General features: G+C 47.5%; 2 protein-coding genes and 1 long non-coding RNA gene across 4 annotated transcripts; 2 read left to right on the top strand and 1 right to left on the bottom strand.

Annotated features, from left to right (window-relative positions):
* Window positions 1-3,092: 3,092 nt before the first annotated feature.
* On the top strand, window positions 3,093-6,068 carry LOC147007010 (uncharacterized). Its single transcript, XM_085867646.1, has 3 exons — window positions 3,093-3,601; window positions 3,710-3,752; window positions 3,887-6,068. The coding sequence occupies exons 1-3, from the start codon at window positions 3,359-3,361 to the stop codon at window positions 4,921-4,923; spliced, it is 1,323 nt and encodes a 440-aa protein (XP_085723772.1). The 5' UTR covers window positions 3,093-3,358; the 3' UTR covers window positions 4,924-6,068.
* A 1,978-nt stretch (window positions 6,069-8,046) lies between these two features.
* LOC147007009 (uncharacterized) lies at window positions 8,047-9,786 on the bottom strand. Its single transcript, XM_085867647.1, has 2 exons — window positions 8,974-9,786; window positions 8,047-8,392 (listed from the first exon to the last, which is right to left on the bottom strand). The coding sequence occupies exons 1-2, from the start codon at window positions 9,229-9,231 to the stop codon at window positions 8,051-8,053; spliced, it is 600 nt and encodes a 199-aa protein (XP_085723773.1). The 5' UTR covers window positions 9,232-9,786; the 3' UTR covers window positions 8,047-8,050.
* Window positions 9,787-11,417: 1,631 nt separating this feature from the next.
* LOC147007008 (uncharacterized) lies at window positions 11,418-20,029 on the top strand. 2 transcript variants are annotated; one of them, XR_015054473.1, is made up of 3 exons: window positions 11,418-11,769; window positions 19,451-19,586; window positions 19,925-20,029. It is a non-coding gene; the product is annotated as an uncharacterized LOC147007008 (long non-coding RNA). The 2 variants fall into 2 exon arrangements; XR_015054472.1 differs by lacking the exon at window positions 11,418-11,769 and adding an exon at window positions 18,102-18,176.
* Window positions 20,030-21,310: the final 1,281 nt, after the last annotated feature.

Raw genomic sequence — 21,310 nt, 5'->3', positions numbered from 1 at the left:
TTTGTACAGTGGTGGATCGAGAGCTCCCTCTTCTTCCTCCCCTCTCCGGACGATAGGCCCCGCCGAGTCGGCTGAGGGGGTGTGGCCTGGAGAGGGAGGTGGAGCTAAGGGGAGGAGTTTGGTCGGCTTTGCTGAGCGAGGTGTGCTCGTGTTTTGAAGTGAGCGGAAAAAGGAGAAACTGTGAGAGAAAAGGAGTTTGTCGGCTTCGGCGAGAGAGGCGAGCTCGTGTCTCGAAGGAGCGAACGAAAGAGAAACGTGAGAGAAAAGGAGTTCTCAGTTTGGAAAACGGTCGGGTTTTCGAGGCGCGCTCGTGGCTTCGAAGCGAGCGAACAAAGGAGGCACAGTGTTGGATCTGCCGGGAGAGACGCTGAACCTGCCTGCATGTCGAGGATTCTGCCGTGAGAGAGACGGCAACCGGCTTTGAGAGTCGAGCGTGGAAAAGGAAAGAAAAGCTGATTGAACAGAGAGAGAAACTGAGAGGACGGAGTTGGGAAGTCAGGCTTCGAGGCGGGAAGGTAGGAGAGGAGACGACGGAGCCTCTGACGGTCCCTGCTCACACCAACGGCTCGACACGTTTGCCGATCTGCTTGCCGGAGTCCGGCACCTCGATTTGGGCCTTGTCTGGTGAACAGGCCAGTCCTGGATTTGTGTGCTGGACCTTGAGAGAGATCGACTGAGGCCCATCGTTGATCTGACGGTCTTGTGCCGTCGACATTGTGCGGGGCCGGAACGCGCTGAGGGCGTGCGCACGCGCTGCCTTGAGAAGGAAGAGTACGGCACCGCCATCTTGTCACGCGGCGCGTTCGAGCTGGGGCTCGAATCCGTGGACATCCGCCTGTTGCGAGCGATATTCGTGCTTTTGACACTGTCCTCTCGTCCATGAGACATCACCAAGTACTCTGTCTTGCATGCATGCTGTCTGTCTTTGTCTGCACGTGTTGTTTAAGGCATATCTCGGCTGGGACCCCCTCAAAACCTGTAGTCCATGGTTCCCTTGTTAAGAACGGGTTGAGGATTGTTAATAAAACCATTGTCATGAATGCTTTGCTTGTGCTGTGTTCCCCGATGTTCCCCAATAAATCTGGTTGATTCGGGTATGAAGTTACACCTTGAATCACTTCGTGTCACGCCAATAGATCCACCCGATTCGTTAAAAAAAAACTGCTGAGGACTGTGATTGCCGACACACCTCGAATCCCGACACCGCAGAAGCCATTAACAATTGGTGCCCGGAGTGGATTGAGAATCCCTCAGTCGTGGATCCACAACAATTGGTGTCAGGAGTGGGATATTTGGACTAGTGGTGCATTTCACACCCCGGACATTGGTTACGAAAAAAAAATTTGATTTGATTTTATGCTTGAGCGGATCGGGTGAGGAACTTGGAAATTGTAAAGAAAATGGAGTCGCAAAATGGCGGCGCGGCTCCATCTCGGCACGACACGAAGTGGGAGTGGGCTAATAATAGCGCAACGAGCCGCACGGCATGAAGGAAACGCTCCCGCCCACCGGTTCAGGCCATGTGGACACGGTATACGCCATGGCAGACGAATCATGACGCCAATGCATACATTGGCGAGCTTCAGACATGATTGTCGGATGCCTTGGAGGTGTGGTGATGACTATATAGAGGAATTGCAAATTGAATTGGACGAGGCACAACGGCACGCAGACGAGGTTCATGAGGATTATGTGCACAGGGAGTCACAACAATTGGCCGATGCACAGGAGCGAGTTCAGGGGCTGGAGGAGGACTTACCCAACACAGGCGTGGAACTACGTGGAGAATGGATTAAAGTAGAGTGGATTACCCATGATTTTATGGGAAGGTTAAGACAGGTCGAGGAACTACAGGAAGAAATGAGGAAAGTAGAGGGGAGTACCCATAAGTTGGAACAAGAGAAGAGTGAACTGAACAAAAGAATAGAGGAGGAGCAAATTAGTAATTCTCTGGATAGGAAGAACTTGGAGGAAGAATGGAAAAAAAAGCTAGAAAAAGATAAATGTGAACACGATTTGGAATTGAAACATCTGAAGAAAGAGCTGTAAGATCACGCAATCAGATAAGAGAAAGCCTAGAACAGAAGATAAAAAGAAGAGAAATATCTGAAGCAAGGGAAGGAAGAATTGTTGGAAAAGTCAAGACAGTTCAAAGAACTACAGGGAGAAATGAGGGAAGTAGAGTGGGAGTACCCATGAGTTGGAACAAGAGCGAACTGAACGAAAGAATAGAGGAGCAAATTAGTAACTCCCGGGATAGGGAGAACTTGGAAGAGAATGGAAAACAAAGCTGGAAAATAAAAAACGGGAAAAAACAAAGCTGGAAAAGAAAAAAACGGGAAAAAACAAAGCTGGAAGAGGAAAAACGGAAACACGATTTGAAATTGCAACAACTGAGGAAAAAGGTAAGATCAGGCGATCAGATAAGAGGAAGCTTAGAACAGAAGATAAAAAGAGGAGAGAAATATCTCAAAAAAACTAAAGGAATACGGTTAGCGAATGGACGAAATGAAGGAGGAAGCATGCAAAAGAGGTGAGGAAATGGGAAAGGAATTAGAAAAAAAAGCTTCTGAGTTACGGAAACACCAAAACAAAGAGACGGAATTACAAAACGAGCTGAGGATGTTAAGAGAGGAAAGAAAGAGAACAGAGAAAGTAACGTTAAGGAACCACACTTTGCAGATCGAACAGTAAGAAGCCAAGGCCAGATTAAAGAATGAGATGCAAGAAAGAGTAAAGGAACAACGAATGAGACAGGAAAAGGAAATCAACCAAGTGAAAGAAACAACGAGATTGGAGAAGGAAGAACATGAGAGACAGTGGGAGAGTAAACAAGAAAGAGTAGTGAAAGAACAACGAATGAAGCAGGAAAGGGAGATCAATAAATTGAAGGAAACAACGAGATTGGAGAATGAGGAACATGAGAGACAGTGGGATAGAAAACAAAAAGAACATGGATTTGAAATTGAACAACTAAAGGAAAAAGCAAGGTTGGAATATGAGGAGATAGTGAAAGAACAACGAATGAAGCAGGAAAGGGAAATCCACGAGGAACAAAAGGTTCACACACATGACGTCAGAGGTCACATGGTTTGGCAGGCATATTGGATTTACCCTAAAACCTGTAAAAATCTTCTTCTCCAGAATGGCTGGACAGATCGAGGGAGTAATAAAGTTTTTAAAGGAGTAATAGATCGGTCACATGGTTTGGCAGCCATATTGTATTCAAGAAAAATATTAAATAATCTTTTCTATAACTCGCGAAAACATTATTAAATAATGTTTTCTGCAACAATTACTTGCGACGTAATTGTTCATTGTCTACCAATGTTTTTATAATTCACATTCGAGTACACAAATGTTTTTATCAATGTCGTTGTCCCCCATTTGGTGTATGTATTATCTCCGCCATTATCTTTCCACCAGTGTACCTAAGAAAAAAGTGTACCTTTTAACACTCTATTTGTTCTTGTTTCCAGGATTAACGTCGTCCTGGAACAAGTACTTCAACCATGCCGCCGCTCAACAGGGAAAGATGGAAATCGTCATGAATTGCCAAATCGTCAGGTTAATTGTTGTGAGCCTCAACCTCATCATGCAGGTGTGCAAGTGATACAAGCTCACTGGATATGGTTCACAATCTTTTGTGATGTATTGTTTTTGATGTATTGTTTGTAAGATGTATTGTTTGATGCTCTTTGTGCTGCAGATCAGAAATGGCTCCCGGAGTCAACAAGATTGCAACAAGTGCTGTAAGTTAAAGCTTCTGGAATTGAGATCTGGAACATTGCACGAAAATACCACTTACAGTAAAAAAAAAAAATAGATTAAGTTAACTTAAGGAATTTAACTCCACCTCGTGATCATTTTGTTCACTTATTCACAGACTGTATGAAGAAACACAAAATGAAGAGAACCAGAATCACCGGGAGACGGGACGATGGGGTCCCGGTCGTGGATGCTGTTGCGCCAATCATGGAATTGCAACAGTATCACACATCGTTTTCATCAGCTCTGCGGAATCAGACGGACATGTGGCAGAGTGGTGATGTTTTATCCACAGGGATGCAGATTGATTTCAGATCATATGAAATCAGAGCAGAGGCCAGAGAGAATGTGTCTCTTTGGTCTCATGGAATGGAGAAGGAAAATCTGGAGTTTTGTACCATCCTCAATGTGATGTCTCGATTGTTGACGATGAACAATCAGCAAGTGGTCATCACGGTTCATGCATCCCGACGTGTAAACACCTGGCGGTGTATGATTGAATCGGTATCGGAGGGAATCGGAATATGCAACCCACGAGGAATGCCTGCACAGTGTGAACTTGGACAGTTAGCCTACAGGAATGCTCTGAGCCCACCTGGACCAACTAAAGACATCCCGACATATAATATTTCTTCCTCGGTCCCTAAGCCACAGAGACATTCTGATGCCTACAACCGTCTGGCATTACTCGTGTCTCAAAATGTTTTGGAACAAAGCGACATCTCTTCTTCAGTTGAGATCCTGAGAGAGTCCCTTCAAAACATTCAAAGCTTTTGCAAAGTATCAGTGAAAAGATCTTGTGCACCCGTAAGGATACCAAGTGGGGTGATGACTCCTTCCATAACCACCAACATGAAAAGCCCCCCAAATGGAAGATCTCATATACCAGGGGAGGTGATGACTCCTTCCAAAACTACCAACACGAAAAGCCCCCCAAATGGAAGATCTCGTATACCAGTGAAGATACCAGGGGTGGTGATGACTCCTTCCAAAACTACAAACATGAAAAGCCCCCCAAGTGGAAGATCTCGTATACCAGTGAAGATACCAGGGGTGGTGATGACTCCTTCCAAAACTACAAACATGAAAAGCCCCCCAAGTGGAAGATCTCGGATACCCATTAAGATACCAATGGGGGGAGGGGAGGAGAGGTGATGACTCCTTCCAAACCATCAACCAAAAAATGTTGCACAGTTACCAGGAAGGAATAGGCCTCTTCACAACCCGGGACCGTTGAAATATAATAGAATTGGGCTCAAGTTTACAGCAGAGAAGATTACATTACAAGATTACAGAGAAGATTACAAGATAGTGGGTGAACAAGAAGAAGATGAAGAAAGTACGACAGGAGTTGGATTCCCGAGAAAAGCCGCTGAGATGACAGAAAATATTTTGGGTTCAAAAAAGTGTGACTGAACTACAGACCCCAAACAACATGTCATGATGACTGCAGTGAAATTCTTCGGTAGATTTTGGCACCTGATCCGAATCTGAACCCAAACCCTAAACTCGTTCCTTCCCATAACTGCCCCACACCTGTCCCCTTCTGAACGGAAAACTCCCTCCAGTGTGTAAGGTTCTCTCTCCAGGTGAAGAAATGTCTCACAATCTCTCCTTACTTCTCAGGTACTTCCAATAATTGTCTCCATTCTGCTGACGGTGAATGCCGATAATAAAAACTTACTTTCCTGTCTGTTCTTTTCCAGATAGTGCTTTGAGGACCATCATGATGCAGGCTGACGGCCTTCAGAGAAATTTCTCCTCAATACGACCTCTTTCCCCTCTCAAATGTCTGGCAATCTTGCCCTTCTCTCCAGGTGATTCCCAGAAATGACTGACTCCATGACTGCTGACCCAGAACTCCAATCATCAAAACCTCTTACTTTCTTATCTGCTCTTCTTTTTCTGCTCTTTTCGAGATATTTATTTGAGGGCTGGGTTTATGTTTTGGATTCAATTTTTCAGATTTTTTTCTGCCCTCTCGTACCTGAGATTTCCCAGTCATTGTGTCGTAGTTCAGTCAGCCGTCCTCCCATTCTGGTTCAGGAGGTCACGGCTCAAGCCGATGAAGCCTTTGTTGACCCTGTGTGAAGCGGGGCCATCGCCGTCAAATATAAAACACACAGGAAATGGCGCAAAGTGCTGAGGCACGGCGGTGATGGACATGGTTAACCCCCGACCAGGCAAAGATCCCCGGGGGGTTAACGCTTTACAGATAACCTGGGGTTTTGAGGACTCCAAGGAAAGCTGCAGTTTTTTTTGAAGATTTTTTTTTTTTTTTGAAGATGTATTTTTTTAACAAAGGCATATTTCTTCTAAAAATAATAAAAGTATTTCTTCAGAGTAGATCAATCCAGTTTTAGTCTTAAAATATTGCAAAAGTTTCCAATTTGATATGTACCTCAGGGTATTGCAATGAAATGATTGAAACCTCTTGACTGCCCGCTCTCCTGCTCCCTCTGAACTTCCCACTCATCCTACCCCTTCTCGGTTTCCCCTTCGTCCTGCCCCTCTCAGCTTGCACCTCATTCCACCCCTATCAGCATCCTCTTCATCCTGCCCCCCTCCCATCTTCCCTCTTATCCTGCCCTCTGCCATCTCCCCCCCCCCCGATCCCTTGTCCCCTCCCATCTTATTTGTCCAGGATTTGGAGACAGAGGAAATACAGTAGCCAGCCAGGTTGTACAAGCTGCTCTCTTGGGCTTTGCTCAGAGGATCAGGAGGCAGCTCTCCAATCAAATAGCTGAATGTGTCCTCGTCACATTCATCTGGTGTCGTCGGTTTCTCTTTTGGAGTGTCGAGGAAATCTGCTAAAAATGACCGGTCATCTTCGAGTTAATTACCGGACGCGGCACGCTTCAGAAATTACGCCACCGTTATGAGCTTCAGAGCCTGTCGGCATTCCAGCGCGTTTGGGACAGGATTCTTGAATCGGACGCACCCAAACAGGTTCTCGAGGAAATTCTGCGTTAGTCTGGACGTGAGCACAAAGTGGTGTCCCCTGGCCAGCAGTTCTCTCTGAATGTCGAGCACAGACGAGGCCGATAATATGACGCCGGATTGCCACGGCTTCCACGATTTGCCACATTCTATCCCTCCGAATACCACCAGCGTCTCTTCAAGGTGCCGGATCGCCTTCTCGTAAGCACACGTATTCGCTTTTCTTAACGCGGTGGCGGGGTGACGGCTGGACATCAGGTCAAACCAGGTGTTCATAAAGTCCAAAAACCAGGCAGTCGTGAGCAACGCGTTGTCAAAACTTTCGTTTTCCACCAGGTAGTGCAGCCCAGCACTGACCGACTTACTGAAAAAATTCAATGCCTTTCCCACTTTCATTTTGTCGAAATCGGCGGTGTTCGACACCATTTCCATGCCGAGATTGGGCGTCAGTTTCAGATCGTCATTGACCTGAAATGTCACCAGTTCCTTGATTGCCCCCAGGCTGACGACATTTGAAGGCAGATCATGCCTGGAGACGATATCAGCACCGAGCTTGAATTCGTTCCCATTCACCAGACCTGCCTTGAAATTCTTGATCAGGTGCGGTACGTCGTACATGAAGTGTAGGAACCTGCCGTCAGCGCATGGGTGGGGAATTCGATTGACTGTCACTGCGTGCTTCAAACTAACCAGTCCGAAGTTCTTGAACATTACTCGATTGGCACTACCCATGTCACTGCGTTGACGGGGAGCCCAATGACATGAGCCCGCTGTACGATTTCAGTCACAAGTGGCTGGAAGTCGGCTCCGTTCACCAAATTGCCTGTAAAATGATAGGCAATTGTTTGCTTCCATCTGGAGGTGATGCCAGCCAGCATGAATACGAGGGCATGAGTTGCAGCACCACCATGTCCTGGCAAAGTTACATTTCTGCGCAAACTACTGGATGATCTGTCGAACTGCAATCCCACTTCAATTGTCATTTCATCCAGCGTTAGGCAGCACTCACGCTCCGGTTCCTTCATGGTAGCAACCTTCAGCTGGAGGAAGTCGAACACTGATAAAGAATACCAGGTTCCATCGCAATAACCTCCATCTTCCGTCGTAACGAACGAAGCGATGGCAGCGGCTGGTGTTGCGACAACAGGACTTCGTAGTCGGTACTGCCATATGCAAAGCGGAGTTGCAGAGCCTTCTTGTAGGTTTCTGCTGACCACTGAGTACCCCTTGTGCTGAGACGAGACAGCTTGTTGATCTGATCGAGGTTGAAAACTTTCTGGACAATCGCCTTTAGGGTGACGAGCTCCCTGGCTTGTTTGCGTTTGTCCCACTGTGCCTCATGTCACCGCCACTTGAGAGAGACCACTTTCGCCTCCACTGCTGCGATCTTGGCGTCGTAGTCAGGACCCTGGTCGGTTTCAGCCGGCGTTCCAGGGGCATCGGAGGCAAGGTCAACGAGTTGGACATCTTGGTTGTCGTCGTCATTCACAGGCATGTCTTGTTTTGTGTATGTGTGATCTGGGACGGGCTCCTTCTGTGGTGTCGTCTCGTCATGGGGTCGTTTCCTCGGCTTCCTTTTCGTGACAGGCACAATATGCGGGAAGACAGTCGGGACGGCATTGTGCTTGAGTGGTCTTGAACCATCAACCCTCCTGTTTTCATACTGACTGTCGTCGAAATGCTTCTGAAAAAACAAAAAAACGGAAAATTGAAGTACGTGTTGACACTCAGTTCGAAGTCAATGAAAGTTTCCAAATACGATTTGCAGTCGAGAACCCCGGGACGGGAAATTCCTGAGATTCCTGGTCAAAATGTGGAGACGATTTCCAAAGAAACCTCCGCCGGGAATCCCGGGGAAATATACATCAGATAAAGATTAGAAATGAAAAACATTTAGCATCTGCAGTCAACCAGCGACGTTGCAGTGCATTTTGTTCCACTTGACGACCGTCGTCAGTTGAAGGGATTGAATTTTACGGGAAAACTGCAAACACTATTTCCTAACCTAATATGGATAAAACCAATGTAAGAAAGTTACTTACGGCAAGTGGTGTGTATCGGATCGGATATATTGCAAATCTGGTGTTGACGACTTACGCATTAGTGAAATTTCGGCATCTCCACGGATTACGTCTCATTCTTTCGGATTTCGAGCTGTTTCAGCGCTCCGATCTGATCCGATCCGACAGGCATTCATTCAATCTGACTTTAACCTCGATACTCCGATCCGACGTCGGATGGGAACTGCAAACCGCCGCTACTTACCGCACAAAGGTAGGCATTGTCGTGTGGAGTCCAGTTCTCCCTTTTCACATTTACTGCCCAACGGCGACGTCTTTCCGGGTCCCTGGGGAAGCGGTGCATTTTCACACCTTGCCCGGGATGCACAGAACACCCGACTGCCACACAACACACCATTGTGTTATCAAAAAAGTCAAAATCTGACGAGAAAACGTGAAAAGACGGCGAAAACGATTCGAATTTTGCTCCAAGATTCACTCGCGTTGAGTTGGGCTGCAACATGGCGCCAGCAACGCACGTGACTGGGTATTGACCAATCAGAGCGCAGCATGATCGAGACAATAGTTGGCCAGACTCTTTATATACAGCACTGGGCAGCGCACCAACGCCCTGCACAGAGTATGGTTCCGATGGATGGATGGATGGATTAATAATTCATTGGTCGACACCAACAATGCCAGAGCTCCGCACCTCCACACCGAGCCTCGTCACACGAGATCCCAACGATTCTGACGACCTCGCGTTCCACGGTATCAAGAAGGGCGACCTCACGGTGGAACTTACTCAAACTGAAGTCCAAATTAATTAATGAACGTTGTGGGGAAAAATATTTCGGAGAAGTAAAAATAACTTTGCTCATAAAAGTTGTTTACCTCGCCAAATGTTGGTTTGAGTCCAGTTTGTGAGTGTCACGGTCGCGATTGGGTTCCAGTCGAGAATTTGGCGGGAAATGCAAAACGTGGTCCGGTATTTACTGATATTTCCGAAATCTACACAAACAACACTCAAGCCACAAATAAAATATCCACAAGTCACAGATTATATATATATATATATATATATATATATATATATATATATATATATATATATATATATATATATATATATATATATATATGTATATAAATAAATAAATATGTGTTTGTCCATAAACCCAGACAGAAAATACGTGAGAAAAAATAAAGGCCTCAAGCCTAATTAAACTTGAATTAAATAAAACGCGATATTTCCACACACGAACATGGCAAACCTGTCAAACCAAAAGGAAAACATGTTGTGAATCGTCTCCTCAACCAAACACGCATTAAAATGTCGACGAAATCAAAGAAATATCGTCACACAAAACCACGATGACGTGGACACCAAACCGTGACCTCAAAATGGGGTGGACGCACTCTTCTTCTTATTAATATTATTTTCTTCTTCTTCTTCTTCATGGCCGTCATCCTCTTCTTCATGCAATCATTAAATTCCTGTAAAACGGTTTAGATTTCGAATTCTATCGAACTGCATCGTTGATATACATTTTAATTTAATACATTCACCTGGTTTCACACTTTTGACTTCGTGGGACCCGAATCTTTTGTGGGAAAAAAATAACAAAAGCGGAATGCGGCTGCTTCTTCTTCTTATTCTTCGTCTTCTTCTTCTTCTTCTTCTTCTTCTTTTCTACCTCTTATTCTTCTTCTTCTTCCTCTTATTCTTCTTCTTCTTCATTATCAAAATCACTTGCACCACGTGGAATAAATTTTAAGTGATTCTTGAGATTTGAGAGATTGGATCAAAACGAGATCTGAAAAAGTTTCGGACGGATTCAGACTAAACTCGGTGGACGGACAAGTTGGGTTCGTGACAAGGACGGACTGATTCGATGTTCCGTGAAGGTCCGAATCCAGATCCGGCCCATCAGTGGGATTGGGATACCGAGCGGAAACTGTTCACCTGAGCAGAGGTGTGCGCTCTACCTGGAGGCGTCCTCGTTTATATATTTATTAATATATAAGGGTGATGATGGAGGAGCTGCGTCACAAACTCACAAACCACAACGTACACACGCGCCAACCAATAGATGAGCACGCTAGTCTTTCACGAACCGGTTGGCCAAACCTGACGTTCGACGAAGGTTCGGACAGGGGTTTGTAACTTGTTCAGGGTGCCGGAGATAACTCGCCTACTTTTCGCGACAGATACCGTGGGGCTCTTTAACGTCCACCAACGGATGCCGGCAGACAGGACGGCCGGCTTAACATCTATCCAAGGAACAGCCTGTGAAACACCAGGATGGCGGTTTATAGCTGGGTCGGGATTCGAACCTGGCTTCCTCAAGGCCATCCTGCCAGCACGGATTACATCATGTGTGTTTGGTTAATTGAGACACAAAGGAATAAATTCAGTGGTTGTGGATGAATTGTAACCCTCCCCCTCCCCTCCCCCCCCCACCACAAAATCTCTGGATGTGAGAACCGGAAACAATGAAAACTTCACTTTCACATCGAACATTGTTTTCCCCCAAGAGGTCACTTTCAATTATCAAATATTTATTTATTTAACAATAATAACAAACCCGATCGAGCTGTGACGCTCTTTGGAAGGTCACGTGATTTACGGGAAGCACTTGTTGAAATCAAATCAATTTTATAAATATTTAAAAAGTGAACGGACGAGGTCGAGTCGAAACTGATCGGATAAACCCCCGAAAACTTGCTTTCCCTTTCCCTCGTCCGGATGAGGTTCGTCACGTGATCGGTGGCGAATCTGCCGCCGAGAAAGCGTGACTCGTCAAGCCTCTTGATCACGTGACTCGGCAAGGTCGGTCATGGAGCGGTCCTTTTATCCCGGAACACCACGTGTCCTTCGCACGGCGAACCTTCCTTCACCACTCCGTACTTACAGTACCAGACGGTGCACGACGACCCGAGGACTCTTCGGTGAAGATCACAAAGAGAACACCCCGGGATCCACGAGCGGCTCCGGGAGGTTCTCCCTCATCCCGCGGGTCCATGGTCGGTTCACCCGAGGATCAGGAGTCCGGACCCGGTACGTGACGTCACTCCGAACCGACATCTTGTGGTTCCTGAAAGTTTATTATTTATTTAATGGATTGTTTTGTGGTGAAAGGGAAGATCGAGTCCGAGTTCGTCCGTGATTCGTTCCCTCGATATGAAGGTTTGAACCACAAACTCATTCCTCATGTTGTAATTTTATTGTGTATAATTACAATAATAATAATATAACTCCACATAGTGAATGTAACGACACTATACCCGGTCCTTGTTAGCTGGAGGGGGGAGACAGAGCCATGGGAGATAGATTCATATAAAAACGAGCCGGAGGGGGGAGACAGAGTGAGAAGATGGATCATGTGCAGAGCCGGAACGAGAAACAGAGGTATTTAAAAGAAAGAGCGAGGACGAAACGGTAAAATATGTGACAGCATGGGGCCAGAAAGTTAAAATAATAGACTCGCGCCTTCGGCCGTGGTCCGGGTCACTGCGGTGGAGGTTGCCTGGCCAGTTTACAAACGGTGTGCTTCGGCATGCGGTGAGCAGCTGTGCTGCGAGACTGTAACCACACGATCCGTGCATGGGGGACAGGCGAGCGCACAAGTCAGGGTGATGAGTGAGTGTGTGAGTGTGGTGAGGAACTGGGTGAGTGTGGCGCCGTTGTATGAGGACGCGGATTCGGGAAGCCGTCAGAGACGGACGATATTACGATAGATTTAGAACGGCTTCCCCATGTTGTGGAGGGTGCGAGTCCGATTCGGAGTGAGCCGACCGACGGTAAGGAAACGATGCCTGCCTTGTGCGAGCAAGTTTACGTGCAGGACTTTGTCAGATCGATAGCTTTGTGATGGTTAAATGACATTAAAGTCTCGAACGTTGACGTCTTCGGACGTTTACAAGTATCACAATGTACCCAGCGAGTCGGAGCCATGATGAACAGGCATTCGATAACATGAGTGAGGAAAGTGAGAAAAAAAACTTCATCGTTAAGAAATCGTTGCGGCCTGTTCCAAGTCAAGGCGTGGTTAAGCAGGCCAAAAAAGATGGCGGCTTCAGATCCCACGAGGTAACCTTGGAAACGCCTTAAGACCCCAGAGAGCAAGGTGGCCGAGGATACGCCTGATAAAGGATATTTTTAAAATGGGTGTTTTCCCACTCTGGCTCGCTTTTATTTTCAAATAATTAAATAAGGCAGTTAATTGTCTTCCAAGGGGTGTTTCAGTCATCCAAACACCCAGTTTTCACTCTTGCACTCCCTTGGCGTTCCCTTTGCATGCATGAAAAGTTTCAGGCTGCTAGGTTTCATGATTTTAGTGTTATGGAGGAGACACACACACACTGACACACATTGACATTTATTGGTGTCGGTATATGCTTCAAAAACGAAAAAAAAACTCCGGAATCAAATCCAACCATATTTTTGCCCAAGGGTACCCCACCTATGGTTTCTGTCTGGGTCGCGTGTCTCGGAGAGGGGGATCAGGGTGGAGGACACGTCCCAATTCTCTCCATGTAAATGTGTATCATACGGGACCAGCCGGTGGTATCTGACATTACAAATCATTTCATAAAAAGAGTTCAAACAACTTGACAATATGCATGACGGTGATGATGAAATCTGAGTGAGAATAATTCGAAATTCTCAAAATGTTTCATTTCACTCATTTCAAGCGGACGTTCAAACCAAAGCAAACAACCATGAGCTTCGCAGTGATGCGGAGGTGATTTTTGCTCACGCCATATACAGATGTAAGCAGCAAGGATGGTTGATGAAGATTACATCTGCTGACTTCCAAGCAGAGGGACGATGACCCTGAGAAAATGATAAGAGTGAATAGATTGTATTCTATTATATTGTATTCAATATACTATTATAATCTATTATATTACTATTATAATCAACTATTATAATCGCAGTAGGTTGGAACATAAGATATGTCAAAACCAAGGAGAAACACTTCAATGCAAATGGTTAGGAAAGTATTGATGTGCAAATATGATCAGTTTGCTGAATTTTTTCCTGATGGGTTTATCTTTCAATCCAGTGTTCATGGTTCGAACAACATGGTGGAGACGAATCTTTGTAGAGCACTCACAGATGTGATGTATGAGAGAAAATACATGATTACGGTCTGTCTCCGTCTCAAACATGTGATCACGAAGCGAGTCAAATGCACTCGATCCTACTTCTGCCAACACTGATGCAGAGATTGCAGATTTCAGGTAACTATCACGAGGAATCTTGCCATTTGTCACCGCCAGTATTCTCTTAACACATTTCTCAGTGGCTTCACAAACTTGAACAACGCTTGATGATGGAACGGTAAGGCGGTATCCTTGTTTTAACAGCAATCAGCCTAGAGGCAGGTAAATTGACATCATCATTCTGCGTGAGAGACAGCAAGCAATCTTGACATTTGAGTGTCCGCTTCACCATCCTAACCACATATCCTGCATTATAGGTTACAAGTGACTCCAGGAACACAGAAAGTTTGTTAAATGGTGGAATATCGAGTTCAGGAAGTGTTCACTACAAAGTAATGTCACACCGGGCGTTGGTGTAAAGTGTTCCCTTCTCTGCGCCTGGCACCATTGTCTGCAAAACTTTTCATCCTTCGGGAATGTGGAGAAAAAAGATCCGAATGACGTTTTCGATTATTGGCATTTGAAGGGATGGAAGGATGGGTACTACAATTGGCGTCAGTGGAGGTAGATTTCTGATATTAAGATAGATACGACCCCCTAACACTTAAGGCGCGTCGGAAGCAAAATGATTTTGGGGGTAACATCGGGTTAGGTGGACCGCGGAGCCAGGACCCTCGGAATAGGGAGGGCCTGTGCCCCCAAATGGACAAATATTGTGAGCTACCCGCCCAACTGTTTACGCAGCCACGGCAGTCGATGGGGGGAATGAATCTCCGGAAAAAATTGAATTCTAGACACCTGGAAAACTCATTTCCGGCATATTCCTGGATAATATCGTTTTTTTACATTTTCTTTCAAATCATCGACTGTACTTTGCCATCATTTAGATTGTTATACTGGCGTTTAGGGTTTAAATTGTAACTTCTTAAAATAATACTCCAAAAATAGATTGACGATTGAAAGAGAAAAAAAGCACCAATAATCGCATTCTTACCGATGAAAGGTGCATGTGGAGCTCTTCCCAGACTTATTATTGCATCCGAACGCCACGCACCGTGGCATTTTTACGTTTACCGGTTCAAAATAGTTAAAACTCTTAATACATCTACAGGTTTTTTGAATTGCGCGCGACGAGCGAGTGGCAAACCAACATGGCCGCTGAGCCATTTCCGGTGACTTCAGTTCTCACAGCTGCGAGTCGATGGCATTGCTGGTCCAGGTTATTATAAGAAGTCCGTGCCTGGGGGTGTGATCCATCACCAATCAGCTTGGGGACCGCTCGCACAGTGGCTTAAGCACTCAAGCAAGCACTCCATTCAAACCCGTTGATAAGGAACGGCTGGCTTGGCAAGCGTTAGCGAGCTGCTTGGTAACTGAACATACCCCGGGGATCGTTCCCTCGGGCATGGATCGACATTTACCGTTTTAAAACCAAAGTTTCACGTTGGACAAGAAAACCAATGTGTTGATTATGGGGGCTCGGACGGTCTCATGGTCGGGGGGGCCTTGAACATTCATACGGACACCATGGAACACGTGTGGACAAAACAACGTGTGGACAAAACAACGTGTGGACAAAACAACGTGTGGACAAAACAACGTGTGGACAAAACATCGTGTGGACAAAACAACGTGTGGACAAAACAACGTTTGGACAAAACAACGTTTGGACAAAACAACGTGTGGACAAAACAACGTTTGGACAAAACAACGTTTCGACAAAACGACCTATGGACAAAACGATGTATATACAAAACATACGTTGATGTGCACCGGGTTTGGGCAGCAGTTGATGTGCAGCATTAGTGGGCAGCGGTTGATGTGCAGAGGGTTTTTGGCGGTGCATGTGCAGCAGGAGCCGGCAGTGGTTGATGTGCAGCGTGCTTGGGCAGCGGTTGAGGTGCAGCTGGTTTGGGCAGCGGTTGAGGTGCACCGGGATTGGACAGTGGTTGAAGTGCAGCGGTTTCGGGCAGCGGTTGATGTGCAGCAGCAGTGGACAGAGGTTGATGTGCAGCGGTTGAGGTGCACCGGGATTGGACAGTGGTTGAAGTGCAGCAGCAGTGGACAGAGGTTGATGTGCAGTGGGTTCGGGCAGTGCTTGAGGTGCAGTGGGTTTGGGCAGTGGTTGAGGTGTAGCGGGTTTGGACAGCGGTTGAGGTGCACTGGAAGTGGACAGTGGTTGATGTGCAGTGGGTTTGGTCAGTGGTTTTAGTGTAGCGGGAGTGGGCAGCAGTTGAGGTGCAGCGGGAGCGGACACCGTTTGATGTTCAGCGGGTTCGGGCAGCGATTGATGTGCAGCGGGAGTGGGCAGCGGTTGTTGTGTATCGGGAGCTGACAGCGGTTTTGTGTAGCGGGTTCAGGCAGCGGTTGATGTGCAGCTGGGTTGGGCAGCGGTTGAAGTGCAGCTGGTTTGGGCAGCGGGAGCGGGCAGTGGTTGATGTGCAGTGGGTTTGAGCAGTGGTTGATGTGCTGCGGGTTCAGGCAGCTGTTGTTGTGCAGCGGGCAGCAGTTAAGGTGCAGTGGGAGCAGACAGAGGTTGACGTGCAGCGGGAACGGGCAGCAGTTTAAGTGCAGAGGCTTTGGGCAGAGATTGACGTGCAGCAGGAGCGGGCAGCGGTTTGTTGCAGCGGGTTCTGGCAGCGGTTTATGTGCAGTAGGAATGGGCAATGGTTGAGGTGCAGCAGGTTTGGGCAATGGTTGAGGTGTAGCGGGTTCCAGCAGCAGTTGAGGTGTAGTGGGTTTGGGCAGTGCTTGATGTGCAGTGTGTTCGGGCAGTGGTTGAGGTGCAGTCGGTTCAGGCAGTGGTTGAGGTGCAGTCGGTTCAGGCAGCGGTTGAGGTGCAGTCGGTTCAGACAGCAGTTGAGGTGCAGCGGGGGGCGGGCAGCGGATGTGGATGAGGTGCAGCGGGGGGCGGGCAACGGATATGGATGAGGTGCAGCGGGGGGCGGGCAACGGATATGGATGAGGTGCAGCGGGGAGCGGGCAACGGATATGGATGAGGTGCAGCGGGGAGCGGGCAGCGGATATGGATGAGGTGTAGCGGTGGGCGGGCATCATCACATGAATTTCTTTATTCATTCATGAAATATCATCATCATGAATTCTCCTCATTGTTGCTCCGTTATTTGAGTGAGCTCTTCCAGTAATGAGGTTGATGAAGGTTGATTTGGGTGATCATCCTTGTGGAGATTCTATGGCAGGTAATCTGAGCAGGCAGATCCTTGAGATGTTAAAAAACACTTAAGGGTGGACACTGGATGGTTCAGAGGACCCTGGATGGTTCTGAGGACACTGGATGGTTCAGAGGACGCTGGATGGTTCGGAGGACCCTGGATGGTTCAGAGGACCCTGGATGGTTCAGAGGACACTGGATGGTTCAGAGGACACTGGATGGTTCAGAGGACCCTGGATGGTTCAGAGGACCCTGGATGGTTCAGAGGACCTTGGATGGTTCAGAGGACCCTGGATGGTTCAGAGGACCCTGGATGGTTCAGAGGACCCTGGATGGTTCAGAGGACCTTGGATGGTTCAGAGGACCCTGGATGGTTCAGAGGACCCTGGATGGTTCAGAGGACCCTGGATGATTCAGAGGACCCTGGATGGTTCGGAGGACCCTGAATAGTTCGGAGAACCCTGGATGGTTCGGAGGACCTTGGATGGTTCGGAGGACCCTGGATGGTTCGGAGGACCCTGGATGGTTCGGAGGACCTTGGATGGTTCAGAGGACCCTGGATGGTTCAGAGGACCCTGGATGGTTCGGAGGACCCTGGATGGTTCAGATGTCGCGAACTCGTGACGTTATTATTTCGTTTGCATAAAAACTCGGCTTACCGTGCGTGTTATCGTCATCATTAACGTCATTACGTCATCATCGCGCCGACTGCACACGCACGACCCCAGCAGACTGTATCCGTGGACTTCACCCGGCGGTTTTCACTCTTTTAATCGAGACACCTTGGTGGAAACAAAATTAATCAGCGGAAAAAGTATTTTTATATCGTTATTTTTACGATAAATACAAAACATATTTTAAGGAAGTTCCGTGGATGATGTCACTTCCGGTCGGGCGTTTGGCGGTGTTTTGTTTCCATGGAGAAGACGTTCCTTTTTAAAAGATAAATATATCTTTATTGTTTTAAAAGGTAAGAAATCATCGCTTTGCACAATCCGTGTTTCAGCAAAAAGACGATTTTGTCTTTTATTTGCTTTTACATAAAAAGTATATTTTATTTCTCGTTTGTATAACGTCACTTCCTGTTGATCGGACGCTGGTGTTTTACAAGCTCCTTTACTGGAGTAAGATAAGGGTGTTTTGCGTGTTGGTTTTCGTATTTTGTTGTCGTAATTCGTGTCAGGGGCTGTGGGATTGTATTTATAAAGCTGTAGTTGTTTTAGTGGGGGCTAGGCCTCGTGTTGGCCTCATGGTTCGGGTGGTGGGCTTGGGCTAGGCCTCATGTTGGCCTCATGGTTCGGGTGGTGGGCTTGGGCTAGGCCTCGTGTTGGCCTCATGGTTCGGGTGGTGGGCTTGGGCTAGGCCTCGTGTTGGCCTCATGGTTCGGGTGGTGGGCTTGGGCTAGGCCTCATGTTGGCCTCATGGTTCGGGTGGTGGGCTTGGGCTAGGCCTCGTGTTGGCCTCATGGTTCGGGTGGTGGGCTTGGGCTAGGCCTCGTGTTGGCCTCATGGTTCGGGTGGTGGGCTTGGGCTAGGCCTCGTGTTGGCCTCATGGTTCGGGTGGTGGGCTTGGGCTAGGCCTCATGTTGGCCTCATGGTTCGGGTGGTGGGCTTGGGCTAGGCCTCGTGTTGGCCTCATGGTTCGGGTGGTGGGCTTGGGCTAGGCCTCGTGTTGGCCTCATGGTTCGGGTGGTGGGCTTGGGCTAGGCCTCGTGTTGGCCTCATGGTTCGGGTGGTGGGCTTGGGCTAGGCCTCGTGTTGGCCTCATGGTTCGGGTGGTGGGCTTGGGCTAGGCCTCGTGTTGGCCTCATGGTTCGGGTTGTGGGCTTGGGCTAGGCCTCGTGTTGGCCTCATGGTTCCGGTTGTGGGCTTGGGCTCGGCCTCGTGTTGGCCTCATGGTTCGGGTGGTGGGCTTGAGCTGGGCCTCGTGTTGGCCTCATGGTTCGGGTGGTGGGCTTGGGATCCTAGGATCCTGAGTTCAAATCCCACTCGGCTGTTGAATTAATACCAGGTGGGGTTGACTCGGCCTGTCATCCTTCTGAGGTCGGCAAAATGAGTGCCAGCTTGCTGGTATCCTGTGTCGGAGTGATGACCCGTCCAGGATTGTGTCCAGTAGCTTCAGAGACTGTTTCGGCCGCACTATCGCTCTGCACAGAGTGTGGGCCCAGTGGATGGATTGGGGGGGGGGGGCTTGTGTTACGTTTAGTGGTAAAGTCAGTTGGAGTCTTGGGAACATGGTGCTGATAAAGGGTAATAAATAGAGGAGCGAAGGAGAAAGGAAGAGGAGTTCATGAAATGTGATAGATGTTCAATGTGGGCCCTATCAAGAATAAGGGAAGCGACCTCCACCTGTGTCTGATTTCGTTGTGATTCCTTGTGATTTATTTGATTTCCGACAGAGAAATAATCGACTCGTTCACCCCACCGAGCGGTTAACCAAGTCGAGGAGAAAGGTTGTCCTCACAGTCATTCAGAACGATCCTTTGTGAAGAGGAGAAGAGAAGAAGAGTGGACTCTCATCGTCGGCCAGGCCAGGTGAGGCACGGACACCCTGAAGGTTGTTAATGATCCACATTCAGAGCGACAATCCCACAGTGAAACAGCCTAACTGATACAAGCTTGACTCGCTGAGAAGGATTCCGAGCACCCTGATTGGTCGGTGTGCCTTGTAGAGTTTCACATCATTTTTCACATCCATCTCTACCTCCTGGTATCGGACGTGTAGCACTGTGATGAGTATTGCGTTTGCTCATGCACTTGATTCGTTTTCTCCATTGATGTGAAAGGGTTGCTGTGGCTTTGCTTTGCATTTTTCCTGTCTCCCAACTTCTCCGTTATTGATTTTCACCCCTGGACCCTGCTCGCCGATGAAGACCACTCCATGATGCAGCCCACTGCAACGGGTTCCTGTCTTGAGTCCGGACAGCGGAACCTTCACCTTGAATTATCCGACATCTTTTCTTCTTCGCAGACTGAGGTTTCTTTTTTTTTGTTTCTTCCTCCCCTTCCTCCCCCCCCCCACCCCCACCCCAACTTTTCACCGACATTCCCACACGATCTGTGCAACTGTCAATGCCTTAGTCTTGCTGACCATTACTGATTGAAATCTGCTGGGAAGCAAATGGCAAACCACCCAGTGTAATCTTGCCAAAAAAACTGCTTCAGTAGCCCTGACACACTGTAACAGAGTACAGTATGCACATCAACATACATCCCCCATGCCTGGTGTTGGCTTAATGGTTAGGGGTGGTGGGCTTGGGATCCTTGCGTCCTGAGTTCAAATCCTGCTTGACTGGTGAATTAATACCAGGTGGGGTTGACTCAGCCTGTCATCCTTCTAAGGTTGGCAAAATGAGTACCAGCTTGCTGGGGTGATTGGGCCATTCCAGTATCCTACATTTGAGTGGTGACCCATCCAAGATTGTGCCTGATAGCTCAAGAGACTGCTTTGGCAGCACTGATGCTCCGTATAGAGCATTGTCCTACTTGGATGGAGGGATACTTGATCTCCTCCTGACCACCTTGGAGGGAACTGGTGTTTCAAGTTTTGCTAAAAGAAGGCAATGTCTGTTGATCTGTCTGTCTGTTCTTCGTGGAATTGAAAATAGCTTTGCCTTGTCTCCACAAAATTTAACATTCATGCTTGTGGTACCCATGGTCAGGATGGGCATTAAATCAATCTCCCTGTGCTCCCCCCACCCCAACGAGTGCGAGGAGACGGCTTGCGATTTTCGGTTGTGCAAATGGTTTAACCACTGACCCCGGCCTGAGTGAGGGGGCTTTGCAGGTTGGGAAACGATGCGACTTCCAAAACAAATCCTCTGTTTGTGACTAGCATTGCCGTAGTTCACTAATTTCCTGACGTGAGCACGAAAATAAGTGAAAATCGTGTTTCTTGCAATTGGGTATTACTCATGGACCGGTGCGGATGGAATGGTCTCAATCCAGTGATTTCTTTTTTTCCATGATTGTGGAAAACAGACAGAATTCACACAATCCGTCTTGAAAGCTGAATCTGAAAGAGAATGTTTTTAAATGCAAAAACAAGAACAGCGCTCAGTGGAGCGCACACCTCCGCCAGGCTGAACAGTTCACGTTTTGTATCCACTGATGGGTCGGATCTTGATTCGGACCTGAACCGAAATTGAATCGGATTGTTCTTGTCACCGAACCAATTCTTCTGAAAATGTCTGGTAACCCCTCCCAATCTACTTTCATAATCTTCCTGAGAAAGTTGAAAGTTCAGAAATTCAAACTCC

The sequence above is a fragment of the Eptatretus burgeri genome, unplaced genomic scaffold (assembly GCF_056783735.1).
Source record: "Eptatretus burgeri isolate ZD-2024b unplaced genomic scaffold, Ebu_testis_v1 Ebu_testis_scaffold_908, whole genome shotgun sequence".
NCBI classification, from domain to species: Eukaryota; Metazoa; Chordata; class Myxini; order Myxiniformes; family Myxinidae; genus Eptatretus; species Eptatretus burgeri.
Note: the sequence above shows the minus strand (reverse complement) of the source record. Positions and strands in the feature narration are given on the sequence as shown.

What these genes read in the sequence shown, in the direction of transcription:
- LOC147007010 (XM_085867646.1), top strand. Translation starts at nt 3,359, where the DNA reads ATGTTTTTATCAATGTCGTTGTCCCCCATTTGGTGTATGTATTATCTC. An exon ending in GCCTCAACCTCATCATGCAG is followed by an intron (nt 3,602 to 3,709) that starts GTGTGCAAGTGA and finishes TTTGTGCTGCAG; the next exon opens with ATCAGAAATGGCTCCCGGAG. An exon ending in ACAAGATTGCAACAAGTGCT is followed by an intron (nt 3,753 to 3,886) that starts GTAAGTTAAAGC and finishes ACTTATTCACAG; the next exon opens with ACTGTATGAAGAAACACAAA.
- LOC147007009 (XM_085867647.1), bottom strand. Translation starts at nt 9,231, where the DNA reads ATGTTGCAGCCCAACTCAACGCGAGTGAATCTTGGAGCAAAATTCGAA. An exon ending in ACAATGCCTACCTTTGTGCG is followed by an intron (nt 8,393 to 8,973) that starts GTAAGTAGCGGC and finishes TTGTTTTTTCAG; the next exon opens with AAGCATTTCGACGACAGTCA.